We start from the raw sequence: 22,122 nt of genomic DNA, 5'->3' as shown, positions 1-22,122 counted from the left end.
AAGTAGGAAGAGTAAATGAAGAACAGAACTTGAGGTAAAGGGCAGAGGAGGAACTGAGAGAGGATGATCAGACATGATTCTGAATAAACTTTCTAGAGCTTAAAATAAACTTGATGGGGTCAGTATTACAGAGGAGTGGAAGTAAGGAAAGGTGGTCAGGTTGGCAAAAGGAACTGACAAGGTAGACAAGGTAGAGTGGCTGGGGAAATCCAGCCAGATGGGCGAGGTATAAATAATAAATTATTAAATTATTATAGGCAATGACCTGGTTCTAACATAAGCGAAAGTGAGTGTTTGTTTTCTGGTTGCTAGCCACAATATGAAGCCATGTTTATTCTTTGCTTATGATCCATAGCTTGCCATTATGGCAAAATTGAACAGCCTTGCTTGACCATAATTTCTTTAGCCAGCCAATCACATATGTTCACTAAACTACAGAGGCACACGGCAAGAACAGCTGGAAAACAAGCTGTGGCTGGTCAGGTTGTTTGTGAGGTTATTCCTCATTTGTTGAACAGACCATGGTTAAAACAAACCATGCCTCAGCATTATGTGGAAATACAAGTGAAAAGTGTGATCTGGGGAAACAACGGGTACTAGAGAAATGGAAGGGCCAAAGAAAAAGTATGACTGGGAATGTGTACTACAGGTGCAGTGAGAAGTGGGAAGTAGGAAATCAAGGAAGGACTAAGGACTGTACCTAAGGTTTCAAAGTCTAAAGCTTAGTCCCTAATAGGAAAGTGCTGTCAGCTGTCATTTCCAATGCCACTGCAGCAATGTGACCCAGCAAGACAAAAAGACTAAATGGCAATTAGCAGTGAGGGTAGAATAGGAAAAAACCTGAATTTTACATCTGAACTAACCAGCTAGTTCTTTGACTACAGGCTTCTAGTATGTGCACGCACAGTAAGAATTATTTTTTAACAAAACTGAAAACAGAAAGCTTTCTTTCCTTAATCTATATAAGAGAAGTACAGCATTCTAATAAAAATACAAGCAGTTTAAATACAAGGTTTCTAACCTTCTAGTAATTTAATCCAGGTACTACATGTCTTACACCAGACAGACTGAAACCAGTAAGATTTTTAAACATATGGCTGTGGTTTCTAAACAGATCATTATTTTTCATGTAGCTGTCCCAAGTTCCCTTAACTTACTGACTGTAAATCCCTTTTAATCTCCTTGCTAGTAATCTGACCATTCCCTAAAGCTCACTTTTTTACTTTAAAGTGATTTGCAGACATTCACACAGTAATTAGCTATAGGCAATGTTGGTATCATTGTCATCTAACTAATTTTAAGCAGTAATTATTATATTACTCTTCTATTTTAACCAATTTCAGATGATATTTTATTACACCATTTAATCAGTATCTTATATCTTATTCTCATTACAGACTCTTTGTATCATGACCATGCCAAGGTAGAAACTTTTTATAAGTTTAAGACTCAGAAAATGATTTTCTTCTTAAATACAATAGCTTCACATTTAAGGGTTCCAAAAGTTACTAGAACACAGCACTTTGTAGAAAACATACAAACATACAGCAGAATCAACTGTTCTTAAATATATTTTTCATTCTCAAATAAAAATTTCAGAACCTTAGAGACATTTTTTCCCCTCAGCTGAAATTGCCTAAGGAATTATATCTTCCTCTTCTACAGTACAGTAACTAATGAAAGAAGTAAGAATGAGAATGACACAGAGTAAGCAACTTGGATAAGACAGCTCTACAATGTTATAAAACTCACTGAGTGGATTTGGACAAACCAGCATCTCATAGTGTTCTCACAGTTATTGTGAGGATTAATTAAGATATGCCACCCAGAATTCCTTGGTGCGAGGGAAGACTATATTACAAATATAGACTGCCCCCCTCAAAAGACTACAGCTTACCGGTATATTCCATAGTGTATAGAGCTGACAAAAAATAGATAATATTATTTAAATCAGGTTTTTTGAAAATGTTAGTTGATTTCTTCCCCAAATTTCAGCTATAAGAAGTTTTTCTTTTTAAAATAACCTGGTCTAAAATGAAATCTAAACTTAATGTAAATTTACCATCTTCTAAAACTAAGTTGTCAACCTCTTACTAAGGGCTTTTACAGGAAACAGCTTCACAGAACATGTATCATTCATGTATTGATGTAATAAGGGTGACAACCATTTATTGCAGGGATTCCATTTCCAGCCACTGCACACATCAGCGGAGTATGCCTAAACATGCCCTGCCCCGCCTCCTGTTCTTCCCTGTTCTGGGTCCAAAAGGGCCCATGCATCAGCAATTGTCAGTCATTTGGATTTGCCTAAAATGGTCACCACCTGTTGTTTTATACTTGAGGCCACAGGTACTAGAACCCATATTAATGCTAACCTGTATCTTACCAGGATCATACATTGAGCCCATGTGGCAGATTATTTACTTCTGTTTCATTCCCAGCTACTTAAGCTCGGTTATGTGTTCAGTTTTGAGAGTTTGGCATCTTAAAGATGACAAAAATTATTATTACTATTATTATTATCCACTTTAACAGATGCATGTTATTCTGAGCTGCAAGTAGATATATAGGCTTGAGGCAGGGAACTGTAAGAAGAAGAAGAAGAAGAAGAAGAAGAGTTTGGATTTGATATCCCACCTTTCACTCCCTTTAAGGAGTCTCAAAGCGGCTAACATTCTCCTTTCCCTTCCTCCCCCACAACAAACACTCTGTGAGGTGAGTGGGGCTGAGAGACTTCAAAGAAGTGTGACTGGCCCAAGGTCACCCAGCAGCTGCATGTGGAGGAGCGGAGACGCGAACCCGGTTCCCCAGATTACGAGTCTACCGCTCTTATGCCATAAGGAAAGGAAATTCGGGGGGGGGGGAGCTCAGAGATTCCCAATTATCTCACATACAGGAGCCATTCACAACATATAGCAATTGATAACACAAGATGTTTTAGCACTGATAAGCAAATTAACACATATATTCTGCTAAAAATACATTTTTTCTCATGTGACATATAACTTTTCTCCCATGACATGTGTTGATTGGCTTACCAATGTCAGGAAGTTTATGTATAGCTACTGTATGTGTGTGTAATGCAGTTACCATTGTCCGTGCATTTTTTGCATTTCCTTCCCTTCCAACCTACTGTTTACATTTAAATACACCTCTATCATGCATATCTATACCTGCAACTCAGGATAGTCCCAAGAAAACTTATGTCATTATAAATTTGTTAATCATTAATGTGCTTGTGTGCATGTGTTTCTACAATAATTCAACACGACTACCACTCTGGGACTTATTAATATTCACGTACATTCATCTTCCATCTTATGAAGAAACATTATTTTGTATAATACTGTATTTTTCCATGCATAAGACGATGCTTTTGCTAAAAAAAAACTTAGGCAAAAATTGGGTGTCGTCTTATACATAGATAGTGAATGCAGAGGGGGAATGTGTGATTAATGGCAACAGAAAGCAGGAGTGGCAGCGGCGATTGGGTGGGTGATTGCTGGCTGCAGCAAGACCTGCTGGCGATTGGCTGTGGCTGCGGCAATTGGGAAGGCGACTGGCGGCTGCGGCAAGTGGGTGGGCGGGCGGGCTGTTGGTGGCGGCAAGCGGGCAGACAATTGGTGGCTGTGGTGAATTGTGCGATTGGCAGTGGCTGTGGCAAGCGATCGGCAGTGGCGGGCAGGCGGGTGAGCGATTGGTGGAAGTGACGTCCCCCCCCAAAAAAAGCTAAACAACTTAATTTTGGGTTAAAAAAATAGGGATCGTCTCATACATGGGGGTGTCTTATACACGGAAAAATACAGTAACTACCACTGCTTGATTTGGGCAAGTTCTGGAAATTATTACTACTCAATTATGCACATATTTACTCAAAAGAGAGTTCTAAATTCTTCAGTGATACTTGTTTCTTTAAAAAAAAGGATGCACAGGATTGTAGACTTAGACTTCTAGTAAGTGATTTTGCTCAACTTTCTTAGATGTGTACGTGTTTTATCTGTAACTAGGCAATAACAACAACCAGATTTAATTCTCCTCCCTACCCAACCCTTTTCATTTAAAACTATTGCGTGCATAACCATTCTGCAGTTATGCATAATCATTCTGCATCCGACTGTTGTTGACTTTCAAATTGATTCATGTTTATATGATACCTGGGTGTCATGACCTAGGACCCAGGTGGATGTTGTGGCCCAGGAAGTATGTCAGAACCCATAGCAAACACACCTATGAGCATGCCTTCTCTCACAGAACACATCTCTGATACACAACTGGCCTCAGCCTGCTAAGTGCTCAGTCTGCATAAACACATTATCACAGCCACAGCCACAAGGTATCCGTGCCATTGCCCTGAACTGGAAATATAGCAATCTATCCACTGCCTGCTTATTTTGCAAGGAATTCAGTGTTGCCTTGAAGCTCTAACAGCTTGCTAATTCACCCTGCACACCCTACCTGTGAATAAGAAGGTGCATTTCTGTATTTTGCTGGCATAGCACCCATTGTGGGCATCTCTTATCAGCTTCCAAAGCAGAGAGGAGCAAGCTAACATTGAGCAGAAGAAATATTGGGAAATCGTCAAGGAAGAGATACAGTAAATTTTCCTGACCCAGATTAGGCTTCATGTAGCAGATAGCAGAAAAGCAACATTTTGTATGAGACAGAAGAATAGTGAATTTACAAACTTTGCTTAAAGATACCTGTTGCCATAGTAATTAGGGGCAGGTGTTCTGACCAATGAAATTAGTTTTTGGAGTCCACAAGCTGCCAATGCGTTCTGCTATCCAATCATATTACTGAAAAGATCGCACATGAGGTGATCATGCATGTAATTGTTATAAAAGCGTCTTGAATTTTGTATTTGGGGTCTAGAATTTGAAGAATTCCTCTGGATCATTTATTCTTGCTGCAGCCTGCAATAAATATGAACTCTTTCCATGATGCTGCTGTCTTTATTTGGCTAAAGAGGACCGGCATATTTCCAGACACCCTCTGTAGGGTAGCATGCATACATGGGCATGGTGACATGGAGGTACCACCATCATTATACGTCAGAAATAAGTGGCATCCATTTCCATTGAAAGACTCTGAAATCTTTTAGCAAAATTGCTCCAAAATGATCTCATTCCAAAACTCATAGAATGGGCTTTAGATAAATAAATATCATTCACTAGCCACTGCAATCTGTCGACAGAGTACAAGCATATACAGTGGTACCTCGGGTTAAGAACTTAATTCGTTCTGGAGGTCTGTTCTTAACCTGAAACTGTTCTTAACCTGAAGCACCACTTTAGCTAATGGGGCTTCCGGCTACCGCTGCGCTGCCACTGCACAATTTCTGTTCTCATCCTGAAGCAAAGTTCTTAACCCAAGGTAATATTTCTGGGTTAGCAGAGTCTGTAACCTGAAGCGTATGTAACCCGAGATACCACTGTATAAACACTACGAAGCAGATAAAATTATCAAATTAAAATTATGAAAACTTATCTCTTGGGGTCCACTACCCTACTCTTTACACATACATCCCTAACTTTTCTACCTCCCCTTTGCTGCCTTCCTTCCTGCCGCCCAAATTTAGAAGGGGGTTCCCCTTTCTTACATTTTACCCTGGCAGCCAGGTACACTACAAACCAAGGTAGCAGGAAAGGCTCCAGCTACACACCACCATTTCTACAAAATGCCTTTGGGCCCATGTGGCATCCAGGGGCTATTTTAGAAATGAAGATGGCAGGCAACTGCAGCCTTGTCTGGTACTTTGCTCTGGAGCACACCCAGCCACTCAGCAAAAATGTGTTGTTATTTTTTAGTTTTGGAAGACTTCAGGATCTCATTGGTGTTATGAAAGGTCTCAGCAGGCACTGCATTAAGAAAAACATTGAGAAGCAGAAATGTACTTTAGGCTGCCATGGTCACATAACAACTCAAAGGAGGAAAGGCCTGATTCTTGTCTGTGAAAGTAGTGCATGGAGCAAAAAGGTAGGAAACTTAACACATGTGGACATAATGCAATAGGCCTTTGCACACAAAGACACATATGTGAGAATAAACACTGACTGCTCTGCACATGTAAACACAGAGGCTCCAAGTTTGCATGGTTAGTACTGTATAGAAAATAAGCAGATGAGCTGTCTCTTGTTCCTCAACCACAAAGCACAATAAAAATATTACTGGCAGGGTTACAAAAGATAATAAAATGCCCATTTAAATGCAAACTTTTTTAGTATGTCCAGCATATAAGTTTACAGTGCTACAGTACAGTAACATGAGAAGAGAATGTTTTGAATAAGTGGGTAATTGAATTAACTGAATCCTAAAGAAAGATTTCACATTCACATGCTTAAATGGATTAAAAATAGAATACTAGAACTGTCTGACTTCACTTTTTAATTTTAGCTTGGTGATGAACTGGCCCTAAATACTGAAAGGCACAGCAGTTTTTTTCTTCTTCAGCAAAGTGCTCATATGTTTATATGAAGGAAATGTAGCATGTTCTATTAATAACTCCTGCAGCCACGGTTAAATCTGTATACCCTGTGCATCAGGAGAATGCTTTTGCTAGCTACTATAGGTCAATCATTCTCAACATGCAATTGTAGAACTTTATGGAAACGCAAAGCATTTAACAGTTTAGTTATTCATTCCCCTAAGAAAATATGTTTATCAACATTTTAGTTAATAAACAATAATAATGTGCAAAAATGTCAGAAAAATAATGTGCAACACTGTATAAAGCTTTCATTTCTTTTAGAGAAGAAACATTGTATCTTTAATATATCATTGTGGACAATTGGCCGATTTCCAGTTCATGTCACTTTCACATACTGTATGTTCATCCGTAAAAATGTTTCATCCTGCTTCTGCATTTTTAATGGAAAAAATGATCAAAAAGAATAGTATTTTTAAACATGCTCTTTCTCAAAAAATACATTTCTAAAAGCATTTTTATTCTTTTTTCAGCCATGAACTACAATTGGAACATTCAGTAGGTGCAAAAGCTAATTCCAACCCCTTGTTCCACACAACTAAACACATGGAGGGGAACCAAGACTACACTGGCTAACCCTGTCCTTGACATCTAAGATATTAGCCAAAGGTGTGAATAGCAATGTAAACTCCTATCATATCAGAGGTCCCAATAGGTGTACAGTTATACAGACCAGTGGCGTAGCGTGGGTTGTCAGCACCCGGGGCAAGGCAAGTAATTTGCGCCCCCTAACCCGTGGATTTGCGCCCCCTAACCCGTGGATTTGCGCCCCCTAACCCTAACCCCAAGATGTTGCTCCCAGTGCGGCTGGCCCCCCTGCACCCCCCACGCTACGCCACTGATACAGACATAGGACAACTCCCACTCTTTGGTTGAAACATGGAAATTAGAGCCAGAAGACATGCAGAAGTGAGGCACTGGTTCAGCCAGTATGATCGCTCTCCAAGCGTTCAGCCTTGGAAGAGAAAGTAGGAACAGGACTACAGGGTGATTTTATTTCCTGCTTTAGAAGCAGCTGATATTCTAAATGTGTTCATCTTTGAATTTCCAAGTGTGTATGTGCATGTATTAATGGAAGGCACTCTATATTTTCCTGTATAGTACAATAATCTGAGTAATTCTAACAGCCCATGATTATCCAAATCTAAACTATTCAAATAATAATTCATTGGATAAATGGAGGTATTACTTGTATAGGCTTTTAAATGTAATGTAAATATATGGGGTCAAGCTTCTTTTGAAATGGAAGGGCATTTGAAAAGCAGTTTGTAGCATGCGGGTCATTTATTTAAAAGGGGGGGGCCTCCACCGAGCTAGCAGAAGAAGTACTCTAAGAAACACTTTGGATTCCAACTCAAGATGGAAAAATGTTGCTACTTCTCTATTCTGACATTAAACTAATTATGTCATGCTGGCATTACAGTGGCAATACCGACTTCCGGGGTGGCGCCATCGGCAATGGCAGACTCCCTCTGAACTGGAGGGACTAGCTCCGTGGGAAACGGGTCTTCTCCGCTACGGCGAAGCGGGGACCCTCTTAAAAATCACAGGCGGATGAAGCCTGTGACCATGGGACTCGGCGGGCACCTTTAGCGCCCCCCAACTCACTAAGGAACCCACTAACGGGCTCCGAAGTGAAGAGGGGGAAGTGGCACGGTGCTGTGAGTCAACTGCTATTTCTGCAGAGCGAAGCCACATAGCCGTTGCCGGAGAGCGCTGCCTTTTTCCTGGGACAATTTGGACTCTAAAATAAGCACCCGTGAGTACTTAGACTTTGAACAACTGGACATTAAATGAGGACTTGTGAGCAGAAAGGAATTGGATTTTAAAAATCTATTTTAATTTGGTACGGAACGGGAAGGTCTAAACAGGAAGTCAGCCTTCCGTTCTTTTGTAGATAGAATAAAGCAAAGACAACGTAAACTAGAGCTCAGAAAATCGCCTTTAAAGGATTGGATTTCATCATTTAAAATTGTGGAACCTCCCTTCGTCAGCAGGAGAAGAAGGGGGATCTTTTTCGGACTGTTTAAAGTGAGTTTAAAGTAAAGTAACTTTCCTCCGTCCTGATCCTGGAGCGGGGTGTCAGGACTGATGTTTGAAGTTCATTGACCAGAGACAAGCGTTTTTGACAGATAGCTAAAAGAAGAGAAACATAGTGATTCCACTGCTTCCCTTCGCACTTTAAAGGAATAAATATTGACAAAGTATCTCAAAAAGGGAAACTTTGTTGCAAGAACAAATAGAAGTTTTCCCCCTAGAGGGAGACTGTGAAACTGTAACCAACTCCAGGGAGCCGGCAGCTGTTACAGATTACAATCATGGGAATAGGCATTTGACCTTGCAGGACAATGTATTCAGAAGCTTTGTTGTGTGCTTTCTATAAAACAAATGCCCTACTGGAACACTTACATGAGAAAGGTGAATTTGATGGTGACTTTGACTAGAAATTTTGAACAGACAGTGGGAAAATATGTGGAGCCCACCCAGGAATTAAATCAGGAGTGTGTCCTGACAGAACAGGCCCAACAGGAATATGAGTTTTCGGATTTGACAAATGAACTTGGAAAAAGCCAGATTTGGAAAGAAAAAGTTTGGTTTGGCTTGGAAATGGGGGGCTGGATTGACCCCCCTATGCTGGGATGTTTGGACTTTTCAAATCTGGCAATGGGCCGTGAGATGTTTGGGATTGTGGGGGCTCTTAATTTTGGAGGGTCTTTGAAACATGCTTTTAAATACCATATGGAATTCAGTGTTGAATATGGAAAAGGGGCTGATCTGTCGAGAAGGGTTAAAAATATTGCCAAGCTGGAGTTACCACGAGCAGGAGACAAGGGAAAATACAGTTACAAATATGAAGAAGAGCTGCGGAAGGGACATGGAAGAGACTTGAGGGCCTTGGATATAAGGTTGCCAGGTTAATGGGCTAGATCGATGGGATAATAAGGACTGACAAAACCTGGAACCAGGAGGAAGGGACGTTGGATGAAGATTGGATCTGTTTGTATTTCTTTTTTTTTACCATTAGAACTGTTTTATAAAATTGATGAATGTCAGAAAAATGTTGGAATGAAATTACTCGGCTTTAGTAAAGATGTTTAAAGAATTATGAAAGAATATTATGGTTATGAGAAGTTGGTAAGGATAAGATTTAAGTTTTAAGCTTTAAGGTTTATTTTCCTATAGAAAGACAAGATTAAAACAGTTTAGGGTAATGTAATGACAGAATATTATGAAATATGGAAAGGATTTGCTGGGATAATTAATAACTAGGATACAAAGAAAGGGAGGAGGAGGAGGTCAAAGAAAGAAGGTAATGACAGTTGAGGATTGGAGAATAATGAATTTGTTTTTAAATGTTCTTAATTGTTTGTGGTGTATTTTTGTTTTTTTTTCCTGTATCTTTTTCTTATTTTTGAATTTGTATTTGTATGGTTGGAAGGGGTTTGTTTTTTTCTACTTTGTTAACTATTTTTATTTTGTATTTTCTTCTGCTTTTATTTTATTTTGTAACACTTTGAAAATCTCAATAAATATTTTATATAAAAATAATAATACAGTGGCAATACCAACTGAGATGCTAACATAAATCTTTGTCATTCTAATGCAACTGCAATTTTATCTCAGATTTGTTTGTATCCCTATTTCTTTACTATTCTGATTTCATTTTTACAACTCTTCCTTGCTTCATAATTTTGAAAATGCCTCAAATGTTTCTGAAATATTTTCTCATAGAAGCACTCAATGTTCAGTGACACTCAATCATCCAGGCCTAACTTCTTGTTTAGCATGCAGAGATTGTTATATTCTATTTCCCTTCAAACTCTTCATCTAACACTGATTTAGGCACAGTTCCCTCTTCTGCCTGGCTCAGGGATCAGTAACATCATATTTCTGCTATGAGAGTGATGACCTCTGCTTAAGATACTCTTGCAACAAATGAAGTGCAAGACCACTTAAAAGCTGGATCGATGACAGTAAGTGATCCTTTTATTTTACATTGGATGTCTTTCTTAAATCAAATATGCTGTCTTATTGCCAGGCATTTTAAAACGTCTTTATAATCTTAGTCAGAAGACAGTATGTTTTTCAAAGGTTATTTTGATTCTTTTTCTTTTCTGTCTGCATCAGTAAAATAGCTGGTGGACTTTTCAGTGAAAGAGCAGTCATTTAAATTAGCTTTTGAAATACAATTTGGTCAATACGTGCATAACGAACTACTGCTGGTGACAGAAATATTCCTGAGGTAGAGGACAACCAAAAGCCTGAATATAAAAGGAGAGAGACGAGCAGCTTTTCTTCTTTATTCTACTTGATATATAGTTTAAGAGATCTTCTTTCACTTTGCCTTCATGTGTTATTAAATACAGGCATTATTTTTAACTGATTTATGGAAGAGCTTCAGTTTTACCCTGTGAAGAAAAGGCTGAAGGGATTTTAAATTCAGACACAGCCAATAAAAAGTTATTTCTCTTTGTCTACACTGAAATAAAAGGCAGGCAGAGTTATGTTTTTGCAAAGTTCCTTGCCCATGCTCTAATGTAAATTGATTACACTGAGAAAATCCCAAGAGCAAAGATTTCATTTTATCAGGATTCAAACAGGTAAATTCCACAAACTAGAAAGTTAAAATTGTCAAATTCAGTGGCTGCAGAATAATTATCTCAAGTAAGCAGCATATTCAAAAAAAAAATTTTATCTAATAAAAAACTTCAGTCAAATTTAATTGGGTAAACTGTGCATTGCTAAGCAGCATAACACTTTCTAACAGTGCCGGCTTAAAAATAGACCAATACTGTAAAGAAGAAAGGAGAATGATAGTTCTGATATATTGGAGGACTTCAGGTAAGGGGCACATGAATTTCTGCTATGATCCATAAGTGAAGCATGATGCGTTGAAGTTTTTTAGCTCAAAGGTGAGATTTCCTTCTGGGCAACTTTCAGGAGGGGGACAGTCACATGCCAGTGAGTGTTAGGGCCAGAGGCAAAAATAGGCAGAGCAATGGATGTAAAAGTTGCCTTTGTACAAGAGAATATACTCCCACACCTCTATCTTCCATCCAACGAGCGTCATTATCAGAGTTCAAGGCCACATTCCAGCTAGGCGAAAACACTCAATGTAGGTAGGTGTGAAGCAGTGCCAATGATGGGTGTGGCCTAGAGAGAATGGATATGACTAGGAAGTGGTTGAGGCATGGAGAGAGTCCCAAAGACCAGACAGATATGGAGAGCAGCATTTGACCCATGGACATGACATTCCTCAACCTGACCTACTGGATGATTCTCCCCAAATGCTCTCTCCTGAGAAGCATAAGCAACCATTGTGTGTGACCCAATGGCTCTTCACTCATTTGTGTGAAAGGAAATACTCCATGTACCTAATAATTTGTCAATACGCATGCTAAGTATTTGCTTTGTTCATAGACAGACTACCTGTGCACGTGGTCTTCTGTGTATAAAAAATGCTGCATCACAGATAATGCATTCAAATTGAGATGGCAACAATGAGTAGAAATATGAAATGTGAGATTAAGAATCATTAATCAGATGGCAGGCATCTAGCAAAAACAGGTTCTAATAAATTTATTTTTAGGATGCACTCCTAAAAGTTGATACACCTCATTCAAAACCTTGCTGGGCTCTCATCAGCAGGGCAGAAGTAGATCCCTCTCTCCCCCTTTAATCAAGATGCCGCCCATTAGGAGGAGGGAAATACTCTATGCAGGCTCGATAGCTAGCATACTTAATTCCCCTGTTGGGGGCTTTTGGGGAAACTGGGCAGATGTTGGTCCACATCCAGTCCTACCAACAGTGTGAATCAAAGATCAGTAGGGGCAGGGTTTCTGTGGTGGCAAGTTTCTATGACGGCAAGGAGGAGGAATCTTGACATTGGTTCTACCTCTCTGAAATCACAGCTTGCTTGCTTGTTTTGCACTGAGAAAGGGGTATCTGGTAATTTCTGTGTCCCTTGGGATAACACTTAGCCTGGCTGCAATCCTAACCCCATTTATCTGGAACTGAATTCAACAGGAATTTCTTCTGAAAAGGCATGGTTAGGACTGTGCTGTAAAACTTATTTTATCAAGCTTTTCTTAGTTCTTCAATGTTGAATTGCGCTTTCCCAATTCAAAGCTTTCCTGATGACATATAACTTACCTAATCATCATAACTGAATAAAAATGGGGGAGAAATTATAACCAAGCATTCTTTTTTTCTAGATAATTAAATGCATATTCTACTAACTGCACATCACATGCGACATTTCCCAGCACATCAGTAAGGAATGTTTTTCTATTTTGCTTGAGTCCACAGTTAGAATGCTCCTGGATTTAAAATTTTAGGTCAGTATAACATTCCTGCACATATTTGACCACATCCACAGTATACCTCCATTTCTCTATTCTGTTCCCAAATTCCTTCTCCCAGTTTCATCTTCAACCTTCAGTCAGTAGCAGACAGTGTAGTGGAGCTACACCACTCACCTTAACTCCCTCTGTCTGCATCAATGCTGCATACAGGGATGGAGAGATGGAGGAGCATAGACATTGTACAGTATAAAAACACATCAGCAGGAATGTCAGCTTGGTTCTGCTACTGTGTTTGTACCATACTGATCTCACCTCTCACTATTGCAGCAGCAGCAAAGCTGGAGAGAGCTCAGTTGTGTGGTGTACCACTGCATGCTGAATGTTTCTGCCTTCAGTACTGGAAGGTATCACTTGCACCAAATGCTGAGATATTAACCAAGGAGCTATTATGATTTTAGAACCTAGAATGATTGTTTAGGAGATGGTTGCAATGAATCAGTATGACATATGGTAAAAAATATATTTCCTTCTAGTCTACTTTCTTGAACAGTATGAATCCTTGCTCTGGATCATGACAATTCATAGGTGTACTTGTAACTTAACCTAACTGCATAAGAACAGCCTGCTGGATCAGGTCAGTGGCCCATATAGTCCAGCATCCCGTTCTCACAGTGACCAACCTGATGCCTATGGGAAGCCTTTCTCCACCTCACCTTTTCTTCCTTCCACTAGCCACCCTTTCCACTGCTTCTGTTGACTATAGTTGTTACTGGTCTAGTTCATTTTTCTTATGTTACAGCTGGTTGTGAGCAGCAGGAGGGGGAGAATTCTGGTTTAGTGGAGGGAAATGGGATTTTTTATTGTACAAAAATTCATCATCCTTTAAATCATAGAATTCAAAGAATTGTAGAATTGGAAGGACCCCTGATGATCATCTAGTCCACCCCTGCAATACAGGTAAGCGTAGCTGACCCATACAGGAATCAAACTTGCAACCTTGACATTATCAGCACAATGCCCTAACCAACTGAGTTTATCTCAAAAAGCAGAGAATTATTGAAAATGATTACTTAATTGTGATAGCATATTCTGGTACTTAAGGCATGCATATCTAATATCAGATTACAGTGGTACCTGGGGTTACAGATGCTTTAGGTTATGCGCCGAATCCAGAAATACCGGAACGGGTTACTTCCGGGTTTCAGCGCTTTGCGCATGCGCAGAACCGCTGAATCATGACCCGTGTGTGCGCAGACATGGCACTGCGGGTTGCGAACGCTGTGGGTTGCGAACGTGCCTCCCACACGGATCACATTCGCAACCCAAGGTTCCACTGTATTTCTCCTTCCTTCCAACGTATTACTTCATGTGTGACAGCTCACGCTATTCAGTGAGAGGCAACCCTCAACTCTGGCTTTTCCATGGTGCAAAGGGAAGCAACAGCAAGTAGGAAGTGGATAAATAGCATTGCAAAAGGAGAACTTGGTTCATGGTTCTCTCGAGTCATACACACTCTTATTTTGCTCTTTGAAGATCCTGCTATCTCTTGCTCTCTCCACTCCATTCACTCTCTCAGAGTATTTGAAAGCATTGTCTTAAAACTACCTACATCTTAATAACCTTTTAAAGGGGCTTGCTGTTTGTCCCACATTTTTAGGATGTGAAATATCTGACTGAGCATGGCAGAGCATTCTCTATACTAGCATCAAAATTGTGGTATAGGGTTTCCAAAGAGGCCTCTCAAGCATCTCAGACTAAATATTTTTCCCTACCCAATTTTTCAAACTTGGCCCAAAGTTTGTCCTAGCCTCTGATTTCATTTTGTAGCACCAGCTTTTTCATTTGATCTGTTATCACAGTGATGGGAGTTCAGTATACTCAATTGCACTCCAGCCAATCCCAAAGAGATGAGCTGCCTAGAATGTATAGCTAATTTTACTTTGTTTTTAAAAAGTATTTAAGAATTCTCTTCACATAGGAAAAAAAATCTTTCTTTTTTTAAAAAAAGAAGTCCAATAATTAAGAGGATAAAGCTACAAATTATTTCTGGATAGCTCATTTACATGCCTTCACAACTCACAATCAGGGTCAGACTTCTCACAGAAGATAGGAAGGAAAGCTCCTGTATGTGTAGTGACCTTGAATAAAGCTGTAAAGTGAAGGAAGAGCATGATGCATAAGTGGGAGGAGGGTGGTGACCGGCAAAGAATGTGCCAAGTGCCCAGGTGGCGAAAGAGTAGAGTACAAATAGGTGGCTTGGCGAATATGGATACTCATGAATGTTAAGAAGTGCTAATAGGAAGCATTTAAAGAAGATAAATAGAGATAAGAGTAGAGAATTATACTTGTTAACCAATACAATTTTTATTCTTGTATAAAAGAAACGAAACCCAAATCTCCAGCACTCTTTTGACATGTGGATTATTTTATCAACAGGCCTCATTTTATTTGACCAAAAGTATACTGTTTCTGAACTTGCATGAAACATTATAACCATTAGCATGAAATAGCTATAAAAAGACAACCAAACTTTTTTGAATAACAGAAACAGTTTATAGATGGTTTAAGTTGTCAGCATATAATTTTCTTTACAGGGGATGCATTTGGGCATGACCTTTTATTAAAAAATGAAATGATAAAATGCTAAATTTGTTATCAAGTACACATGGAGATTATAAAGCGATCTCCTTTACTTCTTTTACACTCTGATGAATATTAATTACTTATTTTTTATCTTTAAATACCCTTTGGCATTGTAATCATAATGAATGAGTACCATCCACCGTATTATTTTTATTTATTTTTGGCCAGGTGGGAGAAAGCAGTGAGTTACAGAAAATATATCTAATAAGTGATAGTGTGGAAAAAGTTTTGTCCATGATATATACACAAAGTCCCCAAAAGCAGGAAAAATCCTAAACTCTTTAACATGTCATATGAGAGTAAATGCCTCTGAAATAATTGTGGCTACTTCAGTCATTTATTTCATAAAATTTATATACCACTGAATTGCAAGAAAAAACCTCAAAGCAGTTTTACTTGACACTGACAAACATACACAGAACAGTCACAGACAGGTATGAACAGAATCACAGAAAAGCAACTCCCAAGCTGTTTAATAATCCACTGTATTAAAAGCTGCAACTTACACTGAGTATGCTGACACCTCTTCTCTTGAGAGTGAGTGATGCAGTCTTAGTTGCATAGGCAGTGGCACTTAGAGAACTGGTGTGTGGGTGGGTGTACACACACAAAATGTTCAACATGGTGTGCTTTTGTTCAGAGTTCCAGCTATTCCACTGCATTCACCCTCCCCTGCAGCTTACTCCCCCCCATCACCTAGCATTCGATGGTTACTGAGCATGCCTGAGCCTAATTAGGATTAGGTTGGTTCTTTTGTGGAGAGGGGGTTAGGCTGGGGTGGGCACACTGGTGCCTAAATCCAACCTGCATTAAAATATTGGATTTCTCAATGGGTAGCTCTTGATTTCTACAGACAGCTCTCACTTGTGCTCCTTACATACATTTAAATACAGTGGTACCTTGGATTACATACATTTCAGGTTACATACGCTTCAGGTTACAGACTCCGCTAACCCAGAAATAATACCTCGGGTTAAGAACTTTGCTTCAGGGTGAGAACAGAAATCGTGTGACGGCAGCGTGGCAGCAGCAGGAGGCCCCATGAGCTAAAATGGTGCTCCAGGTTAAGAACAGTTTCAGGTTAAATATGGACCTCTGGAACGAATTAAGTACGTAACCAGAGGTACCACTGTATAGCTTATCAGTGTGAACTTGGAAATAAGCTATCCAGTTTTGTCCAACCTTTCTACAATTCTATGATTCTATGTGGCTCTTCCTCCGTTCTCTTTTCCCGGCCACTCCACTGTTCTCCATCTACCATACGACTGTTTTCCTCAAAACAATTCCAATGGCACTGAGCACACTTGGTCTTCATTGGACTGTTTTGTCAAGTTACCCTCTCAGAGTTCTTTTTTCCTTATTTGTATACTTCTGCAAACCTTTGTGTTTTTCCAAGTCTACTAATATCTCCCTGTTGTTCATTTTGGTTTCATAAGCAACAGTGCTCAAAGGGCTCGATCATAATTAGAATGTAGGATGGACATATAAAATCACTTAGCCATGAAAAAAACTGTTCAGATTGAATTACAATTGTGAATAAATTAAAATACCTTGAGAAACAGAAAGTTTCACTACCTGTGGTCCCCCTGGAAACCATGGGGAGTACAGGAATTGCAACTTCATGAGAATTATGTTAAATCTCTCGGCAAAATCTTTTCAAATTTAATGAATACCTGATGGGAAGAAAAAAACTAGTTATCCTGTAAGTAAGCAATGCTTTCCATCTCAAAACAGCCAAAATGAAATAATAATAAATCCAAGGTTATAATCCTATAATAAGATACATCAGCAGGGGAGCTTTAGAATATGGCATATTTTCATATACAGTGCAGCTAGTGTAGATCCGATAGCACAGCTCCTTAGATACACCATGCAACTCCATATTACCTGATGTGAATCCACTAATAGAAAGCCCAAAACTGGTTAGAGAAAAGGGTTTGACAGGCTAAAGAGTGGACATATGCCACTCAGATCCTCATCCCACCTACAATGTTAGTATAATGCTACACTGACCATACATCTAATGTAAGCAAAAACTTACCTGCTGAAACAACAGAGAGCCAAAAATAAAATAAAAAATTCCTTCCCTCATCCTGCGTTGCCCACATCATCACAACAGAGTACAGAATTCAGCCCATCATAGTGCATAAAGAGCAGTATATAAACCCTAGACAAGGAGACCGCATTTCAGGGGCACACAGATATATCTCGCAGACGCTGACCTCACATCATGCACACTGAGAACACACAAAGAGGAACTATGGGAAAAGAGCACTCATATTTTAAAAAGTACCTCATGCAAACAGCCTTGTCTCCGAACATATATTAGAAAGAGACTATTAGGAAAACTTCCTATCCCAGAACTGTTTCAGATGTTTTCAGCTGCTTCACCTTAGAACTCCAGACACAACAGCTACTGCCAAACCACTGATAATTAGATATGCAAGGTCCTCCTCTTGGTTGCATGGAAGGGGGATGGGAGCATGTGAGCCTGAGGCTCCCTAGAACACATACGCACCCTGTCATCATGTAAGCACAACCGTTGTCCATTGGATTCCATCAACAGACATGAAATAGCTATGACAGTAATTATGAATGAGTTGCCAAAACAATGAAGGCATTAGCATTTCTACAATGCAAGTGGAGCTTTGCTAGATCTTATTAAGGATTTAAAACAACAGCTTGTAATTGACAGTTAATAAACTTAAAGAGGCATAGGACAACAGATTGATCACATCTTTATAAATCAGAACTTGCCACAAAGCCCATAAAGGGAATAATAAAAGTAATAAAAGGAAAAATTCATAACTGAAATCACAATGTTTAGCTGCAAACAGTTAGTCAGAATAAAATGCTGTCACAAACATTTTTAAAAACTACAATTTAAAATGATGACTGTGAAGAATTCCATAATTAGTCTCTATTATGTACAATTGTAGAGCATTTGCTCCCTTAAAATTCCTAATATATAATTTTTATGAATTTAAAGAAAAAATATATTAACTGAAATATTTTTCTGTGATTTGTTCCTCTTTAGAGAGAAACTTCTTAAGAAGTATTTAGAAAATTGACCATGTGTTAATTTCATAGGCAGTTTCAGCATTTGAATGAACTCAATTTTTTTAGAGAGTAGACTGATTTAATAAAAGAAACATTTCCTAGTGTCTCCACTCATGGGAACAGCAATATTAAATTCCCAGTTTCTAAAAACTCTGGGTAATTTTGTTGCAGTTAACAGGAATTCACTGTCATGTGTTTGCTTAATTTAGATAAATTCTCATTATTCTATTGAGAATAATACACATCATGGAATTTACAGGCATTGTTGCAATTCCAATTCATGTTCTGTGGAAATCAATGAACCTTTCCCCTTTACAGTCTACAAAAGCACCATGTTCTACAGGACCATTCCAAATTGGCTAATGACTGGAACTACCGGTAACAATGAAACACAGATAAGAAGGGAAATCTCTATTCATAAGGGGTTTCTGCAATCTTTGAAAGGAAAGCATTTCCACTTAATATTACACTTCTTCTACCTCAGAACTTTCTCTAAAAGGCTTCAAAAGCTTTTTCCCATGCTGCATAAATCTCACAATGAAAGTCTTTCCAAATGTTACATGTCGTATCCCACAGGGAAACTGAAAAAAGTTTGTATACTTATGAGATATTAAACAGCAAATAGTCTGTTTCTATATTCCATTTTGTGCATCAGACAGCAGCTGATATACACATGGTCCATTTCCTCATGTACACCAAACAGCAACAGGTGAAATAAATTATGAAAGAACCATAAAATTATGGTGGACCTTCATTTCCCCCTGAATCTTCTATTTCTCTTAAACGCCAACATCTTTCAGTTTGGATTACCATGCTTACCACCGGGTTTTAAGAACTCTTAGTTCTGGTTGACTATCTTATTAATCACTGTCAAAGAAGTAGTTCATTAGGTATACAATGTGTTATGTGATATGTTTAAGACAAAACGAACATATTTAGACACAACATGTGGTAAAAGTAATTCGATGTGGAACTTACCATAAAGAAAAATATAGCTTAGTAAGCTTCTGATTAGTTCTTTTTGCTGTTTCTTAATATGTGTGAACATCAATTTACTTCCTGTTTATTTTTACAAAAGTGGCAAGACGGGGGAGGGGGGGAGTTTATCTGACGTGTCCTTCATCTGGACTGAGGGGTGGGCTAAGGCAGTGGAAATCAAAATCCCAAAACGGAGAAACTTATTTGTTATTTATATGAAACTTTCAAATACATATAAAACACCCACAAAGGAATGATAATACGAAACTCATTTGGAAAGTCAAACCACTAGAAATATAATTATAAGCAAACTATATCAAAAGCTTTTTTTGTTACAAAGACTAATCCTACATCTTGATGCCTCACACCAGTCAACAGAAAACAAAATAAATCAGTTTTAAATAACTAAACTGAAACTTCAATAAGCAAATCTTACACTACTGTGTCTTAAATACTATGTCAAAAAGAGCAACTAAATTAGATTATTTCAAGAGTTTCTTTTCTTAACTGGAAACCAAATCTGTTTTGGGACACAAGGTGCGAAAGGCCACATCTATTCTTGGTATTTCATTAAGTGAGCTTTCCCCACAACTCTTGCAGTATTTACTTTTCCCCAAAATGTTTGTTTTTAGGGAATTGTTGATAGGAAATCTTAATACTGTATCAACATATGTAAAACAAAAACACTAATAGCATGTGGTCCTAAGCGTGCTCATTTGGAAGAAATGGGAGTATAGAACTTGCATCATCATTATTCATATATTACAGTACAACTCTATACAGGTCTTCTCAGAAGTACGTCACACTGTGTACAAGGGACAGGGAGTATAGAACACATATTAAAATCTGCAATCCATGAAAAGGCCCAGATCAAATCCTGACATTCCCTTGAAGGATTTATTCACACAGCTTTGTCATTTTTTTTCAACTTATAGTGGCTAGAAATTGGGAAAAAGCCAGATATGCTTAAATCATGTTGATGGCAGGATTATAAGGGACAATCTCTTGCTGCAGTCTTCCTTTCTTACTCCCACTGGTCTGAGAACAGAATTCTCCCAGAACTAACCTCTACTGTAGATGTTATCAAGGATGTGCACACACATTCCTCAATCATACTTTTAAGTCTGGAATCCTATACACATTTACTTGGTTGCAATTCCCCACTGTGCTCAATATGGCTTACTTCTGAGTAAGCACATAGAGGATTTCAATTTAAGTCTGATTAAACTTGAAGTGGATTGCTGCCTCTAAAATTTGTTTCATCCAGTCCCTTCTGATGCTGTTTATTTCCCATCAGTGTTATTTCAATAATTTTTCCCCATCATGTACCACCATGGTAAATGCATCATAGATATCCAAGATCTACTGGTTTCGATTGCAAGCTCTCAAACATCGAGCTGCCACAACCTTCTGCCCTCTCTTCAGAACTCCGCTCACCCAGCCAGAATACAGCCAAATCTTTTTATGTCTGTAAGACCATTGCCTAAACATGCCCATATACCGGTAATTTCATCCAGATTCCACATTCTTAAGGAGCGGCTGCTTTCCCCATCTGCGACCTAGGCTCTTCACTAATCCTCCACCCCCTAGGAAGTCAGATGTTCCAGTTTAAAAATCCTAAATCAGGTGGCATTTATGCATTCCCACTCAAACAAAGAACAGGTGAAATAATGTAATCAGTATATCGCAGGTGCCTAACCAAAACTGATATTATATTTGAAACACTGGAATACAAATCTACAAAGTGTTTTTATGTGAACTGCAGGACATGGGGGATAAAGAGTTAACATGAAGTCCGCAGAAAGATGCTGCCTTGCCCAAGGCCACCCAGTAAGCTACACAAATTCAATATCTGAGCGGAGATTTGAAGGGTCTCCCATAAACACAGCACTCAGTATTTCTCATCATGTTTTAAATTACTTTTAATATGTAATAATTTGATTTGTTAGAAGATTTAAACTTCTATATTAATTTAGGATACAGGATGCTGCATTCTTACTCCTTCTCTTCCTTACAATTTCCCCACTACACAAAACCGTATTTTTCCAGATTAAAAACCACACCCCACAGCAAAAATTACTATATTCCATCTGAAATTGTACCCTTTCTATAAATGTAAATGTAAAGCTATTAGCTAAAATGTTATAATTATGAGATTTAGTCAATGGTTGTGTATAAACGAATATATAACTTTCAATGTATAATGCTTATAATTACACCTGTGAAAAATATTTCTGTCCAGAAAGCGCAGAATACTTCCTTACCAGTATACTGGACTGAATTGCTAAGAGTTTAATCAAGTTCTTTCCTATAAAGAGTTAAGACTGCTATTTCATTTGTTTTACTATAAAATAATAAACATTTTACCTGCCATTTTACATATTTTTACAATAATTTCAATTTTTAACCATTTTATGAGTAGGAATATTAGAATACTGGTGAATCTTGTAAAACACAGTTCACTTCTGCTTCAGCAATATGAAAATAAATAGAGCAAAACAAAATGTATGTGATGACAATTAAGTACCTACAAGCAAAGCCATTTTCGGAACTTTTCTACATGTGTAAAAGTAATAGAAAATAATTAACAGTCAAAATAATTTGACGGCCTACTCTCTGAGTTGTTCTTCTAATAGCTGTTTTAATTTAACT

General features: G+C 38.5%; 1 protein-coding gene across 6 annotated transcripts in view; it reads right to left on the bottom strand.

The window, feature by feature from the left end:
• RBM20 (RNA binding motif protein 20) overlaps positions 1–22,122 on the bottom strand; it is a gene marked incomplete at its 5' end in the record, with an annotated part of 113,651 nt that overhangs the window by 83,660 nt on the left and 7,869 nt on the right. Inside the window, one exon of one of the 6 annotated variants that reach the window (XM_081189351.1) lies at positions 17,726–17,794. The exons of the other annotated variants lie outside the window; for them this stretch is intronic. Coding sequence (XP_081045477.1) covers positions 17,726–17,754 — 29 coding nt within the window. Of the gene's footprint in view, positions 1–17,725; positions 17,795–22,122 lie in introns of those variants that run through there. 6 annotated transcript variants of the gene reach the window in all.

The sequence above is a fragment of the Podarcis bocagei genome (genome assembly GCF_964188305.1).
Source record: "Podarcis bocagei genome assembly, chromosome: 4".
In the NCBI taxonomy this organism is placed as follows: domain Eukaryota; kingdom Metazoa; phylum Chordata; class Lepidosauria; order Squamata; family Lacertidae; genus Podarcis; species Podarcis bocagei.
This window is presented reverse-complemented; position numbering and strand designations above follow the sequence as displayed.